This window comes from Antedon bifida, chromosome 6, assembly GCF_963402885.1.
Source record: "Antedon bifida chromosome 6, ecAntBifi1.1, whole genome shotgun sequence".
NCBI classification, from domain to species: Eukaryota; Metazoa; Echinodermata; class Crinoidea; order Comatulida; family Antedonidae; genus Antedon; species Antedon bifida.
In genome coordinates, this window is record NC_136231.1 from 22,920,912 (window position 1) to 22,940,360 (window position 19,449).

Here is a 19,449-nt window from a genome sequence, read left to right on the forward strand (position 1 = left end):
TTTCCACCACACATCATGATCAGATTTAGTGACTTTATTTCAATTTTATATCACTGTGCTCCACTGGGGCCATATTGGGTCCACTTGAGCACAGCACATTAACATACGAAACGATATTAAAATTGAGTGACTTTAATTCTATTTTATATCACTGTGCTCCACTGACGCCAAATTGGGTTCACTTGAGCACAGTGTATTAACGTACGAAACGATATTAAAGTAGTGACTTATTTCTATTTTATATCACTGTGCTCCACTGGCGCCAAATTGGGTCCACTTGAGCAGTTACCGTAGTACTATTTCGTATACAAAAAATACTAGATTATCAAGAAATTATTCTTTACTTTGTGATAACAACAATGAATTTAATTTTATAAAAACTTCACTGTGCTTTAACAAGAATATGTGTTTATAGGTTTATGTGGTCTTAATGTATAATGTTAGATTATTATTTTTTATATTAAATAATGTTTTTGAACACATTTGTGGCCGCCATCTTTTTGGTTCCCCTCCTTGTTTGGAATCACTTTTCAGTCTGGAGTACGCCCTCTAGCCTTCGGCTAATTACAACTCTCTGGTAGCGATACCCTTCACTGATAAAAACATTGGGAGAACATTCGTGTGGTGACGATATAGAGGGTGCTTTATAAAGAAACCTTAACACAGTAGTTTTACCATGGTTATACAAAAGTACGATACTATTTTGGAGGCGTGTTTAGAATTTTATATATCAGCCAACTAAGAAAATGATACTATATAGGCCTAGTACAGACTTGTAATGTCCCAAAAATGTATTGTTAACTACGGTAATAATATACTCAATATTATATTATAATTATTATATTAGAATAAATTATTATTAGAACTTGGGAGGAGAATCTTGAGGGGAGATCGTGACTTTAAATTTTTTTGTCACATAAAGTTTGATAGTGTATACAGGGCAGAAATAAATCATGACTTTATTCGTCGTTTGTTTGTGCTGTTTTAGTCAATTTTTTATATGAATAGCATTAATAAATAGGTCTCACTACCAAATGTAGATATTTGTGTAATGAAGTACGTGAGCTTCAGATGGCAATTACGTTTACCTTGCTCACTTTAAAGAATAAGAGGAAAATTATTTTTGAATTAAGTAGCATTGTGCGCTTATTGAAGGCAATATTGGACAAAGGGCACACATCAAGAACTTTAAACTGCACGGCGCGTCGTAGTGTTTCTGTTGTTGCGGATTTTGATGATTATTTAGTGACGTATCCAGAGCGTCCATTAATAAGTTTGATCAGGGAAGAGTGGTGATGTATGATGCGTGGAAATAATGACTATGCCTAATTAGTAATAACTGAAATCAGTTTGCCATTAAAATAACAGTAGGAATAATGGGTCATTGTTTATACATTACATAGATTAGTACAATATACACTATATACATCCTTTTTTGTCGTTCTCTTGGTTAATAGCTATTATCACCCATACTATCCCCGCATGCCTCAAATGTATATAAGTTAATGTAAAATAGTGACAATCTCTATCCATGCCTCGATAGGACTACACCAGGCACTTAAATAAATTTAACACACTGCATTAAAATCAAGTTAACTTTTGTAACACACTATGACCTTCCTACGAAATCATTCATCTTTGTTGCATTTTCAAACCATTCATTCAATAATAATGAGTAAAGATTTCATTTCTTTTTAAAAATTGAGCCATCGAAATCCTAACAATTCAACATTTCATTTGAAAATGTGTCTTATCAATGTGAAATTATTGCTATTTAAACATTATTCTCCAATTTGATAATATGATTAGTACTACTAATTACTTATTAGTATTACTAGTAATATTGATTAGTCTAATTATTAGATCAGATTTTAAAGTTATCTATACTTTATTTAACTATGTTCCAAATGTTAATGTAAAGGAAAGTAAGCAGAAAGTAAATAGGAGTTGAGACATTGATCGCACATTGGCACGCGATGAAGGTAGAGCTGAAGCCATGTTTCCAACTTGAGGACAGATTCTTTTTTCTACAGAAACAAAGATTGAGAAAATTAATTTATTATTATACATTATAGACAGTCGGTAATATAGTCACATGAGGTGTATTGTGTATTAGTTCTACATGCATAGAATATGTTTGTTCGTTTCCACTGCGACATCACCGACCTTGTGCTTCCACATTGTGTATATTATTGATTAGACCAGGGAAGTACTATTGCACTATTAATTGTTACTGGGTTGTTTATAAATATATAAACATATAAAATGACCCCATTGGAAATAAGTTCCACATCGGGACTTTCATGGGCTATCCTGCATCTCTGTATTTGTCTTTTTAAATGTAAATTGTATAATATGTATATATATCTTGTTTCATAAACTGTGTATGTTTATAATGCGATGCTAATAAATAAATCAAAATCAAATCAGACACTACCTGGTGTTAGCGATGTCTCTTTTGAAGTTTCTTCTACCAATAACTCTACAAGATAAGTAATAAATGATCACAATACAACTTTTTGACAATGGTATATTATTATTCCCGACACTAGGAAATTCAGAATATATGTGAATGGTGGTCTCTATTATTTGATATTTATTATATCGTTTAGGATGATCAAGCAGCCTGGATGTTCACCAACAAGTTGACATTTCTGTTAATAAAAAAAATACTATTTCGATACATGGCCAATTTACTCGATGATAAATTATTCCAATATCACACGATTGAATACCAATTGGCCTATTTTCAAAAAGTGGCCTCTACACGTGAACTTAGCCTACCTGTCGTTATGAAATATATCGGAGTTGATTCGTCACTCTCTCCAAAATCGTTGGTAGAAGTAACAGTAGCTTTATAGCTCCAATCAGGGTGAAGATTCTCAATGTAATATTCGTAAACAGATGATTTCGTAGGAATAGCATCTTTACTTATATATTTTATGACTTGTTGACCTTCCTTTTATAAACAATTGAAATAATATACACTGTTATTTATGTTATATACGTTTTAAAAGCACAAGCATAATTAGGCATATTCAAACAATATATTTCAATGATTGAATGTGTATTTATACTTTTACTTGAAGTTGAACATGTTGTATCTTTCAGTTGGAAATTACCAGTAGGCCTAAACACCAAAACACGACAATTCATTAATATCTAATACAAACTTACCCCTGTTTGCCAAACATATTGATATTTGATAATGAATCCATTTATTGGAATAATATTTCGATGACTTTCTTCCACCCTTTTCGACGCTTTCCATCGCAACAAGTAACGAGTAGGCCACGAACTGATGACAGAGGAAACTATTGTAGGCGTCGTTGGCGTTCCTTATTACAATGAATGCAAAAGAAAAAATGTTAGCAAATAGAACTGATTTGATAATATTGTCTTCAGAAATCATTTATCTTCAACGTGTAAAAGTATAGTACAAGATGAGAAATGCAAGGAAGCGAATCTGTTCTTCCTCATTCAGAAAGTATTGATTAAAATAAAATTGGAACACAATGTTAATATTAAATGCTGCATTGTTCCTGTTTCATTGTTTCAATCTGTGACCACTGGATAATTACAATAGTCAACCGTCATCCAAATAGAAGAGGACTTATTACAAACAATAACAGCCTTTCTTAAACTAAAGTTTTCTTAAGCATCCTAGAGATGACCCGACGTTCCTTTACACTTACCGGTTAGCACAATGTTCGCATCTGTATACCCAACATCATTGGTTACCCTGCATGTGAAGTTTCCATAATGCTTTGCTTCTATTTTGGATATACACAGCCTAAAAAGGATCCAATACAATATATTTACATTTACATAGAAGACTTCTATACTCAGTCCAAATAGCACACATTCAATTGTCAATTTTGCATAAGTTTATGCAATGTTGAGTTAGAAGATTCAACATGGCGAACAATGCATTTCTTTTCCTGCGTACAAAACGTAAAGAGGAAATAGAATATTCTGTGTCGAACAGAGGCTTTCTGATGTTCCCTCTATAAAGCAAAAGCTTGCCTGTGATGTAGGCCTATTGTAGTTGTATCTGTTTTGATTTTCTGAATTTTAGTTCCAAAATTGTGCACCTCCCCAATGCCCAACTAGCCTCTGTAGTCTGACGATATTTTGTATTAATTGTGTAAAGCACAGCGGAGCTTATAGAATCTAGGATGTGCATGTACGTCTTCTTTTGAGACGCCAGTGGATTTAGAGTTGTGTACTAGATGTGATTACCTTGTTCGCTTATCGTCACCAGTTATCGAAATACCTGGTTGACGATTTGAAAGCACCGTTGTGTTCTGAAACCATGTAACTGCATCAGGTACGGGAAAAGCGTCGATACAACAGGCCATGCAAACATATCTCCCAATACCACTACGATAGAGCTGTCGGCTAGGTTTTATTCGCGGCTTATCTGTGGCAGTAACAATACTAGTTTAGTTTATCTAATTCATTATTTCATCTATACGGTTTTAATGAATATTACGAAGGTTTCTACAATGAGTGTGATATTCTTAAAATTGTTATTGAAACCAGGCCATACTAATACTAATACATTATTGCCACCAATATAGAGTACAAATACATCCCTAATTAGAATACAAATGATAAATACCGGTACTACTAGACAAATATAGATGTCCACATAATCTAGAAGAGTAGTTATTCGAGACACTTAACACGTACATTTGATTATAAGTTTGACAATCTGCCTGTCACCTTCGGCGTCGTTTAGGTGGTTAGCTGCTGTACATACATAATCACCCGTGTCCTCTACTTTTACGTTCCAAATTCGTGCTACACCTTGACCACAGTCTTTGAATCGTGTATCATTGAGTTCTTTTTGTAGGTTTGTCCGATGCCAAGTGACTGTCGGTGATGGCTTACCGTCTGCTATACAGAACAACACTACGTCTCTTGACTCTTTGAAATACCTAGCGTTTGGATCCTTTGAACCAAGAGTGCGAGTATTCATCGGTTCAATTTGAATAATTTTTCCAGGAGCTGAAAATACAAGAGCAGTTTCAAACTCGTTTTATATTAAAACTTTGCTATTGTTGAATACTATGCTAAGAAATACTTATCATCCACCATCACACTATACAGCTGATATCATGTCTAGCGACAATAAGCAGCTTGCACTATCGCGTTTTCTGACAGCAAACTTCATCCCATTGGATATTCTTTACCTCTTTTACCATGGATTAATGAATGAATATTCATTAATCCATGGGTTACTAACTCAATTTCGTAATTAACCGGGACTTTCTGGTTATTACTAAAACACTAATTGTAATTGTTTTTTCTGATTATGTCAGTATACACTTAAATAATATTTGTTATGGTATATATTGCTAGGAAACGTCTTACCTAAAACATCAACGGTAATCGTGCTTCTCTGTCGCTGGTCAATATAACATGTATAGTTTCCAGCATCCTGTACCGTAATAGATCGTAGAATCAAATTGTTAACACCATTTGCAATGTCATATTCCAAGTGAATGTCTCGCTGTGTTGATATTAGCTCATTATCAAACGTCAGCACTAGAATATTATACAGATATTGACTGCTTAGAGGTTAAATATAAGATTTGACATCCCCGAGGGAATGATATTATGTTCGAGGGAATATATATTTCCCGAAGCGCCAGCTGAGGGAAATATATATTCCCCGAGAACATAATATCATTCCCAAGGGGATGTCAAATCTTATATTTAACCGATATAAAAGGCAATATCTGTTATATTATATAGCCAAGAACAAGTCTGCTGGTGAAGCTAGGCTAGGCCTCCTATTCTATAGTATTTGTATTGTATGTAAACAAGCCTCCTGCCTAGACACCTTACCTTGCGAAGAATAATATACAGATAATTACTAATTAATGATTCCTTGGCAATAAAATATTCACTTAGGCCTAGGTCGTTTAAATTAACAGAAGAATTTCCATCAATAAGCCTATTAATAATAATATTATAATCAGGTAGGCCGAATAAACAATTCATCGTCTTCTCTTCGAGAAGCCGAATCACCGGATGTTCAGCGCGTACTAGTTACTAGGTTACTACCGTGAGTATTGACCAATCACAAACGGTGTTTCATCACATTTAGGGAGGACTAATAACAAATGAGGGCGCTATGTATGCATAGTTTAAATAGTTTAGATGAATAATTTCTTGAAGCAACTTCCGTGGCGCAACGGCGGAAGCGTTGTCTTGCGATGGAGTGACAATTCCCACCCGAGTTCAAATCCAGTAGATGACTTTTGTTTATTTATCGGCGACTGTGTACACAGTCAATATCATCGAACTCGAGAATGTATAGGATTAATGACAGGGGACACGATAATTACGCGAAAATTACTCAGTCAATATCATCGTTCTCGAGGATATATACGATTTACGATCCTCGAAGCGACAGTCATGTGACGCAGTTTCAACCAATCACGTTCACGTATTTACATAGGCTATGTAATATAATAAGATAATGCATTGAGTTTCTACTGATTAATCTCTAGCTACCTTATAGTCCAAGAGCATTAGGGTTTGACCCGGAAATTTCTGGTAACAAGCTAATTTTTTCAGGAAAGGTCGAGAACTATGATTGGAACATCATACTAAAAGTCCTGAAAAATCCTCCTTGTGCTCTCCGAGAAATCCAAGATGGCGTCAAAAATGGCTGCCATTTTAAATTGGTCTATAACTTTGTAACCGCTTGTCGTAGAGTATCGATTTTGGTGTCAAATAGTTCACAATATATACATTCCTATTTGCTCTAACAGAAAATGTTGTCAAAAAATGGCCGCTACTACAGTTTCTGGCAGTTTGACCTTTGACCTGGTCTTATCATATCTCGGTAATGGCTTGTCATAGAGAATTCAGATTAGGCCCAAATTGTTCAGAACATGCATATTTTTATTTGGTGTAATGAAATGTTTTATCCCAAAATGACCGAAAGTGAGGTTATTGACCTCTTATTGACCTATTCATATATCTTTACCGTATCTCAAGAAATATTTGTCGTAGAGCATTACTTTTGGTGTCATATTGTTTGGAACATATACATTTCTATTTAGTCTAATACAACAGTTTGCCCTCAAATGCTTGGAAGTAAGTTAATTTATTGAAAACTTAAAAAATCAAAGAGCTACATAGGCAGAGGATATGAATACTGTAGAAAAAATCTAAATCAAAGTTTTAACTCTGCCTTAAAACATGTTTTGGGCATAGCACATCATCAGGTAAAGTTACAAAAAGAAAATATCAAGTCAATAACTTACAAAGAATAACTGTCATTGGCTAATCAAAGTTGGTTAAGTAAACAAAAAAATGGGTTATTCCGCAACATTTTATTGGGTAGTTGAAGAGGTGTTTTGTTATTTTTAACAATAACCTTGAGGGTAAATTTTACTGTAATAAGGGTATGAACTATACAAGAAAAAACCAAAATAATCATTTATTTAACTTCGATAGAACAAAGAATATCATGGGACACGTTAATTGAAATTCTCATACTAGTTATGGTTGAAAAGTTATTGCTACAAAATGTCACCTATATGTAGATGTCATAGAATACATTTTAAATGCGTTATTCGTCTGTAACTCGCATTACAGTACATACGCGAATTAGTGCTTTTGTTGAAATCACGTCGTTATTTTTATTATTTATTATAGAAATTATGATAATTATTTTTGTTCAGAAAAGTAGAAATTTTATGTAATTTAGGAAATTTATAGACTTTATGATATTGTGAGTGTGAGAATGAAATGTTCAGGTCATATACATTTCGCATGGAAATGCTCAATTGGCAGGGAACACTATGTACATGGCATATATTATACTCCGGATTGTCAAAAACTTAATGTTAAAGACCATTTTATTTGTAAAAATAATGCATTTTGAAACATGAAACCAGGTCATTCCTTGTTTTAAAAGAGAATGCACTATTGAATGTTCTCTAACGTCATAACGTCATAACTTTTGGGCAAACATGCAACAACACCCATACAGATGAACATGATGATAATGATGTGAAAGAAGCAACAAACACCAAGATGTTGAAGATGCAACATCAGATGATGAATGACTGTAACAGAATGCTGCTGATCAATGTTCAAGTGATTTAAAGACCCTTATTTTGCATATTTTCAATATTTAATAAATCATATATAGGGCATATGGCGATACTTTTTTCATCTTTAAACTAGTTAAATATGTAACTGGGGGACTAGCTCAAATGGTAGAGCTCTCACTTAGCATGTGAGAGGTACCGGTATCATTGCCCGGGTATTCCAATCTATTTTTCATAGATTTCAGCAAGGACCAAATAAAATCTGAATCTGGAAAAGAAAGTCTATGCATGCCGAGTAAAGAGCGTTTGACGTGAAATACCTAGGGTATATTCTCTTTTTATCATAAATAAGCCATACAACGAACATTTAAAGCAAGGAATGTTTCAAAATGCATTATTTTTACAAAGTCAACAAGGCCATATACATGGCTGCAGTCGCGTGCGTAAATTTGAGTTATTGTTTACTGACCGACCGACCGACCGACCAACTGTCCGAAATTGCTGAAAATGTTTAAAAATGTTCACATTTTTAAAAACATTTCTTCCAAGTATTAAATAATATCCAGTTTCAAAATAACGACAAAATATGAATATGAGTTAGTGTTTACCAACTGACCGAATAACCGAAATTGCTGAAAATGTAAAAAAATTTGTAAAAACATTTATATTTGCCTCCAAGTATTAATATCCAGTGTCAAAATAACGAGAAAATATGAATGTGAGTTAGTGTTTACCGACTGACCAACCGACCGAAATTGCTGAAAAGGTTAAAAAATGTTGAATAATGTTTAAAAACATTTATATTTGCCTACAAGTATTAATATCCAGTGTCAAAATAACGACAAAATATGAGTGATATGAGTTAGTGTTTACCGACCGACATAGTGAGCAATAGAGTCGCGTTTGCACGCAACTCAAAATTGCATATAAATGGTCGGATATGTGCTGTGTACATAGGTATTTGCCAATTGTCTTTTGTTTACTTAACCAACTTTGATTAGCTACTGACAGTTATTCTTTGTAATTTATTGACTTTATATTTTCTTTTTGTAACAATTCACTTTACCTGATGATGTGCTATGCCCAAAACATGTTTTAAGGCAGAGTTAAAACTTTGATTTAGATTTTTTCTACAGTATTCATATCCTCTGCCTATGTAGCTCTTTGATTTTTTAAGTTTTCAATAAATTAACTTACTTCCGAGCATTTGAGGGCAAACTGTTGTATTAGACTAAATAGAAATGTATATGTTCCAAACAATATGACACCAAAAGTAATGCTCTACGACAAATATTTCTTGAGATACGGTAAAGAGATATGAATAGATCAATAAGAGGTCAATAACCTCACTTCTGGTCATTTTGGGATAAAACATTTCATTACACCAAATAAAAATATGCATGTTCTGAACAATTTGGGCCTAATCTGAATTCTCTATGACAAGCCATTACCGAGATATGATAAGACCAGGTCAAAGGTCAAACTGCCAGAAACTGTAGTAGTGGCCATTTTTTGACAAAACTTTCTGTTAGAGCAAATAGGAATGTATATATTGTGAACTATTTGACACCAAAATCGATACTCTACGACAAGCGGTTACAAAGTTATAGACCAATTTAAAATGGCAGCCATTTTTGACGCCATCTTGGATTTCTCGGAGAGCACAAGGAGGATTTTTCAGGACTTTTAGTATGATGTTCCAATCATAGTTCTCGACCTTTCCTGAAAAAATTAGCTTGTTACCAGAAATTTCCGGGTCTGCCTATACTTATGAACTAATGCTCTTGGACTATTAGAAACACATTTGAATACAAATGTAATAACAAGAAAGAAAAAAATGAAATGAAAGTAGTAGATAATGAGAATTGAAGATAAAGAAGTATTATAATGATTTTAACTCATTCTGATTGGATGTTGAGTAAAAGTTATAACGACGATAGGATGTGGAAATATTGTGAAAAATGGCGTTAAAACATAATCAAAATAATGGAAAAGTAAAAGAAGTACACGTACATTCAACGTTGTTATGAAACCATGTTGAAGCAAAATTTCCAGAAGTTCCAGTAGGCATCTTACAATATAAAATAGCACTTTCACCTGTTGGCACTGTGATTTTCATAGGAGGACAACTTGAGTCCTGGCAATCTTTGGAGAAAACTATAGTGAAATTAAAAAATATGATATTAAAGATTAAGATAATTCTAAAAGTAAAATAAGCTTACAAAATGGGGAGGTAGGCCTACTGTTGTACAAAAAAGTAATAGTTATTGACTTTTTTAATTCCCAATGTATTGCTATCGTGCATTATATTTGATTATTTTCAATTTTGATATTTTAAAATTTCAAAAAGTAAGCATAGATTTGATACTAAAACAAATTTGATGATTTGTAAACCGACCTTTTAGAGTGGTCTCCAACGGTGTAGCTAAACTTGTATTTGGCATTTCTGCACAAGAAAGGAATGCACACAATGAATTATAAATGGGCTATGTCACCATAGTTCTGAATGGTAGTAGGTACAATTCATGAATGCAGAGATACCAAACATAGAAACTTGAAACAACTGTGAAAAGGGATTGTATGCTCTTTAGGCTGTGTGGTCTCTTGATACTTAACCGTGAAAATCGTTGGTGCATAATCTAGCCTAGACTCCGTATAGTATTTATATGAAATCTAATTTACAGAGTTTGATACCTGTTGATGTTCTAATCGTGGATTCATAGAGCTCTAATCTGGAATTGATCTTCTCTTGTTTATACGCTTCTAATTGTTCGGTCAGCTCGAGACATCGTGTTTTTAGTGCTTTGTCATCTCCATCAGTGGCTACAGCTGCTTTAGAACATTTATCACTAACAGTGTACGAATTTGAACCCTGAGTTAGTTCTGTCAGAGCAATAGCTTCTACTGCTAAAATATAAAACAATAAACAATATTCAAGTAATGATACGGATTTCGATTCGATTTTGCTAAAATTAATTTCATGGCGACATATTATGTCTCAATCCGTGACGTATAACCGGTATTCCCTGATCTTTACAGATTTTAATTGACTTGAAATTGATCATCTATTTTTTAGTTTATTGATACTAATTCAAATCAAGAAAATTGGGGTTTCTTTGTTCGCCAAATTTGTGTTCCTTAAGTTTGTTAAATTTAGTGAAGTTGAAATAATAACTCTGAAAAGCCTTGAAAAACAAAATAATTTATATACATCATAAAGAAATGGGCTTATGACTCTTTAATGTCGTTATGGCAGATCTAAACTTGTGTTTAATATTGTCGATCAGCACGTCAATACCGGCTCTGATTAGTTCCCGATCATTAACTATGCTCCTCAAAGTCGAACTAAGCGTCAACCAACAAGTAAATTGAGAATATAAAAAAAGTAAGCGTATCCGTGACGTAGTGATTGCAATGAGTATCCAACTGACTGAAACCGTCAAGTGTCAATCATTTCTTCTTTCTATGTTGACATTTTTCACAATTTGTTAAGACCAAAACCGGAATATAATAATAGTAATAGGACTACTTGAAATCTTTATGGGTTTTTTGGTATTCGTTAATAGTGGCCATTGCTTAAAGATGTATTGTCCCAACACAAAAAAATGAAGGTCAAAATATTCTAAATTTGAATTGGCCATATCAAAGTAATATTAAAGTTACTTACTTTAAGTCGAAAATTCGAGCCAAAAACAACAAGTTTACGTAATTAACAGGTAAATTAATTTGATTACATTTCGTCTGGAAAATCGTCGCGAGTGAAAGTAAACAAAGATTTCAAACCACGAGTATGCATTATGCATGATGCTAATTAGGATTGTTTACAACTCGTCACAGTTGAGAAGGTGTTCTCACACAGATCGCGAGGAAGTTTTATGATTATGTATACAGAGTAGCCAAACAAGCGCGTTGCATTATGAGATATGTTTTGATTGAAAACTTTGACTGGAAGTCAAAGTAATTTTTTAAACAAAAAAACGTCTGTGTTTCAGTTAAATGATTTTTTTTTCGACTAATTTTTGGTGAAAGTTAATAACTATTATGATACTTCAAAATGACCCACTTTTAATAATAAATCTTTTATTTTTCATTATTTTGGAATTAGTCAAAGGGACAATACATCTTTAAAGTTGATTTTAATACTTATTTTGACCACCATCATCCTCATAACATTTATAAATATATATAGATTTACTAAGATATTGTATTTAATGTGGGAAAACAGTAATTAACAATCAAAATAACAAAGAAAGAATATAGTTATGTTAAGCAGCAGCAAGGTAAAAATAGTTAATTCATTCTTGAAGTTTTCCGTCTTCCGACACGTTTTCCACGGTTTGTTTCGGGCAGGATGGTGAAAATAAATGAACGTTAGGCTACATCTGTATGTATAATAATTTATAGGCCTATATCTTGTTAATTATTTCTTAATCGATCATCGATTGCCCTTCACAATAATTTTCTATTGATATTTTCTATTTAAGTCTTAGTGCCTTTAAAACCTGTTTAACACATTCACTCAATTTTTAACCATCAGTTGTCATTTGCTAGTTGCCCTTTCTTTTTTAATACCGAGCGTTCGTTTAAACTTATTTTTTAAAGTTTTTAAATTAACGTAACCAATTTTTGTCTTGCTGCCTGTTGTTTTCGTCTTGTTGTTGTTTCAGTGTTTTTAAAATTTATATTTATATTGTGTCTTTAGGACATCCTGTTATTGGCCTTTGGCTGTTGGATGTAAATGTGAAATAAAATAAAATAAAATAAAATAAAATATTAATAAATGGAGGGAATAAAAGGGCTATCACAGCTCACATACATAATACCACCATTGAAAGACGAGTTAGTGGTAAAGTATACTGTTATACAAGTTTGTCTTTTTTAATTTAAACATTATATACAAGAAGAAACGACATATCTGCTTCGTCCTTTGCCCATTCACGAAACATGTTATCGCCTTCAACCCCAGGTGTCTCTTTTGCGATGTTAATAACTATAATGGAGGAATTACAAAATAATAACCAAGCATAATCATAGCTTAACATTAGGGCATATAGTTTTTTTTTCTTGTTGCTGCGAGACCATTAAAAAGGCAATATCGTTTTTCTAAATTATGTTATTCTGCCTAAAATATGGTTTAATAAAAAATAAACATGGTCTTTATACGGTTTACCATATTCGATATACCGGATCTTTCGATTGGGATCCTGCTTTCTTCCTTATCATTTCAAAGTAATTATTCATATCTATATATTTTTGTGTCTTTTTATCCACCATTATCAATTATCTAAATCAAGTTATTGTAGGCCTACATACAAACAGGAAGTAAATGAATGCTATATTGCTAGATTGGTTGGTTTATTGATTGATTGATTCCTACTCGAATCATGGAGCTATAGGCCTAGCTCCCTGCTCGAATCTTCCGAATTCTAGAGAATGTTCTGTCACGGTCCAGCAATGACTCGACCCGACAAAACATGCGTCCTGCGTCCTATGAGTCGTCGCAAATCGAAAGCTCTCTTATATAAAAGAGCAAAATACATCTTCATACTTTATGGAAAATTATACAAACATTAATTTGGTAGAGTTTAATCAATTCATCAGCATTTTTGTTATCAGTTAACAAGAAATAAATTAACTAGGTGGTTTTCACTAATATGATTTGTACTTTCAGAGATTAAAAGTAATTTGTTATGAATATGACATCAAAATATTGATCGTAATTGGTATGTACATAATTATGATACTGATTTGTTCTGCTTTTCATTTATCAACAATAGTAGGCCTATAATCAAAATCTGGAAATTGGTACGGTTCATTGTCATGAAACAACGTACAATACAAACATAATTTAGTTTTAAATTTAATCCTAGATTGAGGTCATATATTTGTATTATTTTAGCTAAAAACACGGAGAAATAAGTTTCTTCATGTAGGCCTATACGAATTACAAATAGTTTTTAGAGAATGTGAGTAGACAAAAGCAGAAATACTCTATCATTTTTCAATATGAATAAATGTGTGCATTAAGATTACGTTAGAAGTAATTATGGGTGACCGTCTTAATTTTTAATTAATTTTCAATAACTAATTGCGAAAGAATCACTGTTTTCACAACTACATTTCTAAAAATTTAATAAACTACAAACTTTAAGAGCGTTTAACAATCAAACATTGATGACCGTTTATCGATGCATGTACAGCGACCATCATTATATGGCGCTTGTAAATCTGTGCAGGTCCCCTGCGTGACAGAAGTTTCAGAGTTGGATGCACATGAGTCAAGACATCATGTGATTAACCATACTAATTATGCATAACTAATAAGTGATTTCATATGTCGGGGTTTTGTCCTGGCCTTCGGTAATTTTACGATTGATGTTGTCTGTAATTCCCAAGCAAGGAGAATAAACCTGCTATTTCTTCATGCACTAAATAAAATAAAAATCTTAAGGATTTCGTTTAGGCCTGTAATATTGTTCATCAGCAAATCACTTTCGATCCTAAAAATTGTTTGGATGGGAAAAAGATGTACGTGTGCAGTGGAGTATCTGGGATTTGTAGGAGGGCTGTGGAGGGATGTATATATTGATATATATATAAACACAACAGGCAAAGAACATTAATTCTAAACCGGCCGGTGATATATTACTATTATTATTATTATTATTTTATTTATATAGCGCTTTTCCAAATTGGTGTAAAATGATCAAAGCGCTTTACATCAGCAGACCCAACAATGAGTTACTTCTTAGGAAATAGATATACTGAAATTTAATTAATTAATTTGATATATATATATATATGTATTGGGTATAAACCTTCATATCATGTTAAAATCAGAAGCAAATTTATTATTAATTATTATGAAGCAAACATATTCATGAAATGTGCACATGGTATCGTGACGTGAAGTGATTATTGTTCATACATTATTCATTAACAATTTGCAGTTAATTGTTTAGGTCTACCTAAGGTGAAGTTACTCCAACAGTTAATTAAACTGCCATAAATGTTTATGTGTTTTGCTTTAAACTGCACTTGTAACTATGCTTAAAATATTAAGAAACATACAAAAATAATAGTTATTAATTTTCATTCATATCATTCATTTTCAATCATATGCACAAAAAAAGAATATGATGATGACACAAAATAAAGCCGACATGGTGGAAGGCAGCAATATTTTCGGCGAATAAATCACAATTTGCTTTCCAGGAAATATTACAACGAACTATAATAATTACCTTTTACCTTGAACAGACCGCTTAGGCAGTAATGTTAAAGATTCAATTTCTTTGCAATAAACTAGTTTGGTTAGTAAATTAAATTGATAGCGAAGGCGGTCAAACAAGCACCATAAGGACATTCTATATCAAGGTAAAGTCTTTGAATTAATTAACTCTGTAATCGAAATAAATGCTTATTTATGGATGGATACAACTTATTAATGTTTAAAAAAGGTTAATCGACAGTGCGTTCAGATAATTCAGACATAGATTAATAATTGTTTTAAGTAAGACCTTTTTAATATTGTAATTATTGCTTTCATTTTGTGAAGTCAGTATGCCGTCGCTTATATAGAGCGACTTTTCACCTAACCATCATATTGTGTGATATAATATAGCTGTTGTTATTATTATTATTGTCATTATATCAAAATAGTACGGTATAGGCTATGTTGTGTTTAGTTGTTGTTTTTGGCAGACAGTTTTTTTCCATTGAATTATGGTGCCTGTTATACAAAATAAACCAACAATTGTTATTAAAAATTGTATTTAGAATATTTTGCTATAAATTGTAAATATTTTCTTCCACAATAGTGTATTTAAATTTACATAAATATTCCAAATCGATATGTAGAACGCTGTTGAAATTAAAAAGCAACCGGATAAAAGATCAAATTCTTCTGAATTTTTTATGAAACAAATCTGCAATAATGAACTACAAAAACTTCATATGATAATTAATGTAATCTTTTGTTTATATAAAAAGTGTACCAAAAATGTATTATCGAATGAAAATTCTAAAATCCGTATTATGTATAGCTAAATATCTAAGTCTAACCAAAGGTCTATGCGATCATTCATCAAAGATTTTTTTAAATCTTAAAACTGTAAAGTTTCAGTAACCTAATTGTTAATACTGTAACTCTTATGAAAAGGTACGTACTGAACGACAAATACTCAGCTTAAATAAATAATGTACCGGGATATTGTGTGTATTGTTTTCGGAAAATCGCTTTTTAAAAATTCAAAAATATGAAAACTATTTAGATCTATCAATAACATGACTTAAACTTCAGTATCAATGTGTACTAAAACAATCAAAATATCGTGCATGCAAACTAAATGGATCGGGAACGTTTTTGCAAATGCGATATTGTCAACTAACTGCTGTAAGGTTAGACAGTTGAAAGATAAATATAAACAAACAGACAAGCACCGATTGATACAAATTTACTTCATAAACTAAAATTATATCCTAACTATATTAGCTGTACTTTTATATTTTTTGCGTAAACAATAATGTATTTAGACAAATTAAAATAATATAGTACTTACCGATGCTGGTCAATAGGACTGTTAACTTAAGTCGACAGTAATTCGTCATCTTATTCATCTTGTCAACTACAGTCTTTCAATTATTATGATCTGATTATAAGCTCTGGTCAGTGATAACTAATAAGCGTACGTACATCTATTCATCCAATAAAAATCTTTAACACATGACGCGAATGTGATGTTGGCACGCGGGAAAAAGAGCAGACTATGATTCAAAATGCAAACCGCAGGCGATCACTGATCTGGGTTATTATACGAATCTTATTATAATGTAACAAGCATTATGAAAAACAGTAAACTGGTCTATGGTGTGCTGCGTTTATCTATACTCTCTATATGATTAGTGTTCATGTCTACTATTCAAGGTTTTGTCAATTTTATACAAAGTAACTGACGACAGCATTAGTTAATGAGCTACATCGGGAAATTTAATCAACTTTGATACCAGATCGAGTAAATTAATATCATCATATTGCAATTTGTATTTGAATTTTCTCGAAATTAAAGAAAATACAGTAGGCATATACCCTTACCAAAGTAATATTTAATTCTCTTTTGAGTTGGGAGAAAAACCCATCAGATTAATAATGAGGATACAATCGTTTTGACAGCGTGTGTGTGTGTTTTAATTTGTCGGTAATGGTAGTAAGTTGATTTGTTTAATGGACCACGTGTCTTCAAGCTCATTCTCAAGATAATGGAATCTTCCTTAAAACTTAACTCAGTGACAGTTAATTGTCAGTGCATACAGTGCCGCAAATGATGTCATATTGGTTCGCTATTAACACATTTTCGTTGTACACGTTTACTATGATAAAGTGGATCCAGGATTATGAAATATCCTAAACCTATTGGTTGCATTGTCGTTTGCGTCATACATTATATAACACCAGGAATGCGCGAATTATAGACACAATATGACATAAGCGCAACGCAAGCGAGTTGACCAATGAAAAGAGAGTTCTTGTGATTGGTTGCGCTTCTTACGTCCTTGTATTGCGTACTAGTAGGAACCAAGCTTACACGTTATGTTATTGATTAATATTAATAAAAACTTTTAAAAATTACAATACCAAAATATGTCACAACACAGAAAAAAATGTTTTATTATTTAATTTTGTTGAAAACATGAGATTTATTTTTCAATTTAAAAGTACAGCAGCCTACAAAATTTTACATAATGCATGTTATTTTTATTTTAAATACACTAAATAAAAATATTAAAAAAATTGTTACAGTTGTATGCCACACAGCATCTTTATTCATTTTAGTTTGTATTTGACCTTTTCTAAGGTCACTTGTCTCAAATAACTGAATTAAAAACTGTCAACTATAGCTATTCTGTAATAATATGTCTACCGCCACCTATAAAGAGTACAATAAAGAGTATCTACACTAAAATTGTTCATCGTCGTCAGCATTATTATTATAATGTTTTCCAAATATTTTGATTTAGTCGCACCATTTTTATAGCTTATACAAGTCAATAACTGGGTCAATAAGCACCTCTGGTTGTATAAAACAATCTAGTCCGAAAATTGATGTTTACTCGTTAACCAACAACTTATTAATCGCAAACGTTTTTTCCTGGTTACCATACTTTACATTGTGATAAACTGTCCATAATCACTTTCATCATTTCAGGTGAATCCTCTTTTAATGCCAGAGTCAATAACACAGGCTTACTGTTCCCAAGTTGGTGTAATTTCAAAGCTATATTTCGACCAAAAACATGAGTGACAGGCTGTAAAATAAAGTTAATTTTTAATATATGAAGTAACATAACATTTTATGAAATTTAAAGTTACATATGGAATTACCAATAAACATTTAACAATTACCTCATCTTTACCAATAAGCACTTTGGTCTCAAACAATGGTTGTTCCAATCCAGAAGTCTCAGCTTCATTAAATATGTACATCTAAAAGTAATATAAATCCAAAGGCAAATTACTGAAAATAATGACAATATGCTGTGGGTATCAGTGGCTGGATCTCAATGATAAAGTAAAACAGCCAGAAAAATAAGCAGAGCTTTCGGGCAACACTAACCCTTTATCAGTGAAGAATCACTTTACTAAAAGTAATAATAACATATATATATAAAACAATTCATTCATTCAACAATTATAATTAAATTAAATACAGTAATTGCTTCTCAGATTAAGATACAGTACCTAAAAGTAATCATAATCATTAGTGTAAAACTTAAATAAATTGAAAGAGAGAGAGAGTCTTACCACTGTGCCTAACTTTTGGAACTGAGTCACAACCAGCATCAGTTTGTCAGTAAATGAAGTACAAACTATATCTGTATGTATTCCATTGATCTCTACAGCACTCTGTTAAAACAATTGATTAGGTCCCAATTCAATTTTATGTTTTTTTTTATTTGTTTGTTTTGATTCCGCACAAATATTTAGTTGCCGATAATAGAGTAATTACTGGGTCGAAACGACCTGGCCTGAATTTGAATCACAACAAACTGCCGCCTGCTAACGTCTAAAATAGAGAATCTAGCTAGGTAGGCTAGGCCTAGCCCTAGAGTGTCTATATTTCACCAAATTTTGTAAATGATATATTTAATGTAACTTTAATTAATTTTGTAAATACATTTATATCGTTTGAACTAGCTTTAAACGGATTAATACCTTCTTTGATTGAGGAACAATTTCCACGCTACCTGCAGCCATACTACTTCTGCTCTAGAAACAATAATAAACAATTAAGATTAATTATAAATATTTTAATGTTTTTCTAGATTATAAGATAAAAAAATAACTATAATAATTTTTTTGTAGTTGATAATT

General features: G+C 32.2%; 2 protein-coding genes across 2 annotated transcripts in view; both read right to left on the reverse strand.

The window, feature by feature from the left end:
- Positions 1-19,449, reverse strand: part of LOC144844849 (U6 snRNA-associated Sm-like protein LSm4) — a 99,090-nt gene that overhangs the window by 20,880 nt on the left and 58,761 nt on the right. The gene's annotated exons all lie outside the window — the stretch shown is intronic.
- LOC144844912 (MAM domain-containing glycosylphosphatidylinositol anchor protein 2-like) lies at positions 1,709-19,332 on the reverse strand. The gene is made up of 14 exons (XM_078702020.1): positions 19,291-19,332; positions 18,880-18,981; positions 18,481-18,561; positions 18,245-18,383; positions 10,773-10,985; positions 10,092-10,235; positions 5,380-5,553; positions 4,696-5,013; positions 4,243-4,423; positions 3,696-3,793; positions 3,178-3,338; positions 2,785-2,959; positions 2,438-2,482; positions 1,709-2,027 (listed from the first exon to the last, which is right to left on the reverse strand). The coding sequence occupies exons 1-14, from the start codon at positions 19,330-19,332 to the stop codon at positions 1,897-1,899; spliced, it is 2,004 nt and encodes a 667-aa protein (XP_078558146.1). The 3' UTR covers positions 1,709-1,896.

Bases quoted from the DNA above. Each gene is read 5' to 3' on its own strand.
- LOC144844912 (XM_078702020.1), bottom strand. From the start codon at position 19,332: ATGGCTGCAGGTAGCGTGGAAATTGTTCCTCAATCAAAGAAG. The intron at 4,424-4,695 runs GTACGTGTTAAG...TTACTGCCACAG, and splicing joins TGTCAAACTTATAATCAAAT to ATAAGCCGCGAATAAAACCT. The intron at 3,339-3,695 runs GTAAGTGTAAAG...CATTGTAATAAG, and splicing joins TGCGAACATTGTGCTAACCG to GAACGCCAACGACGCCTACA.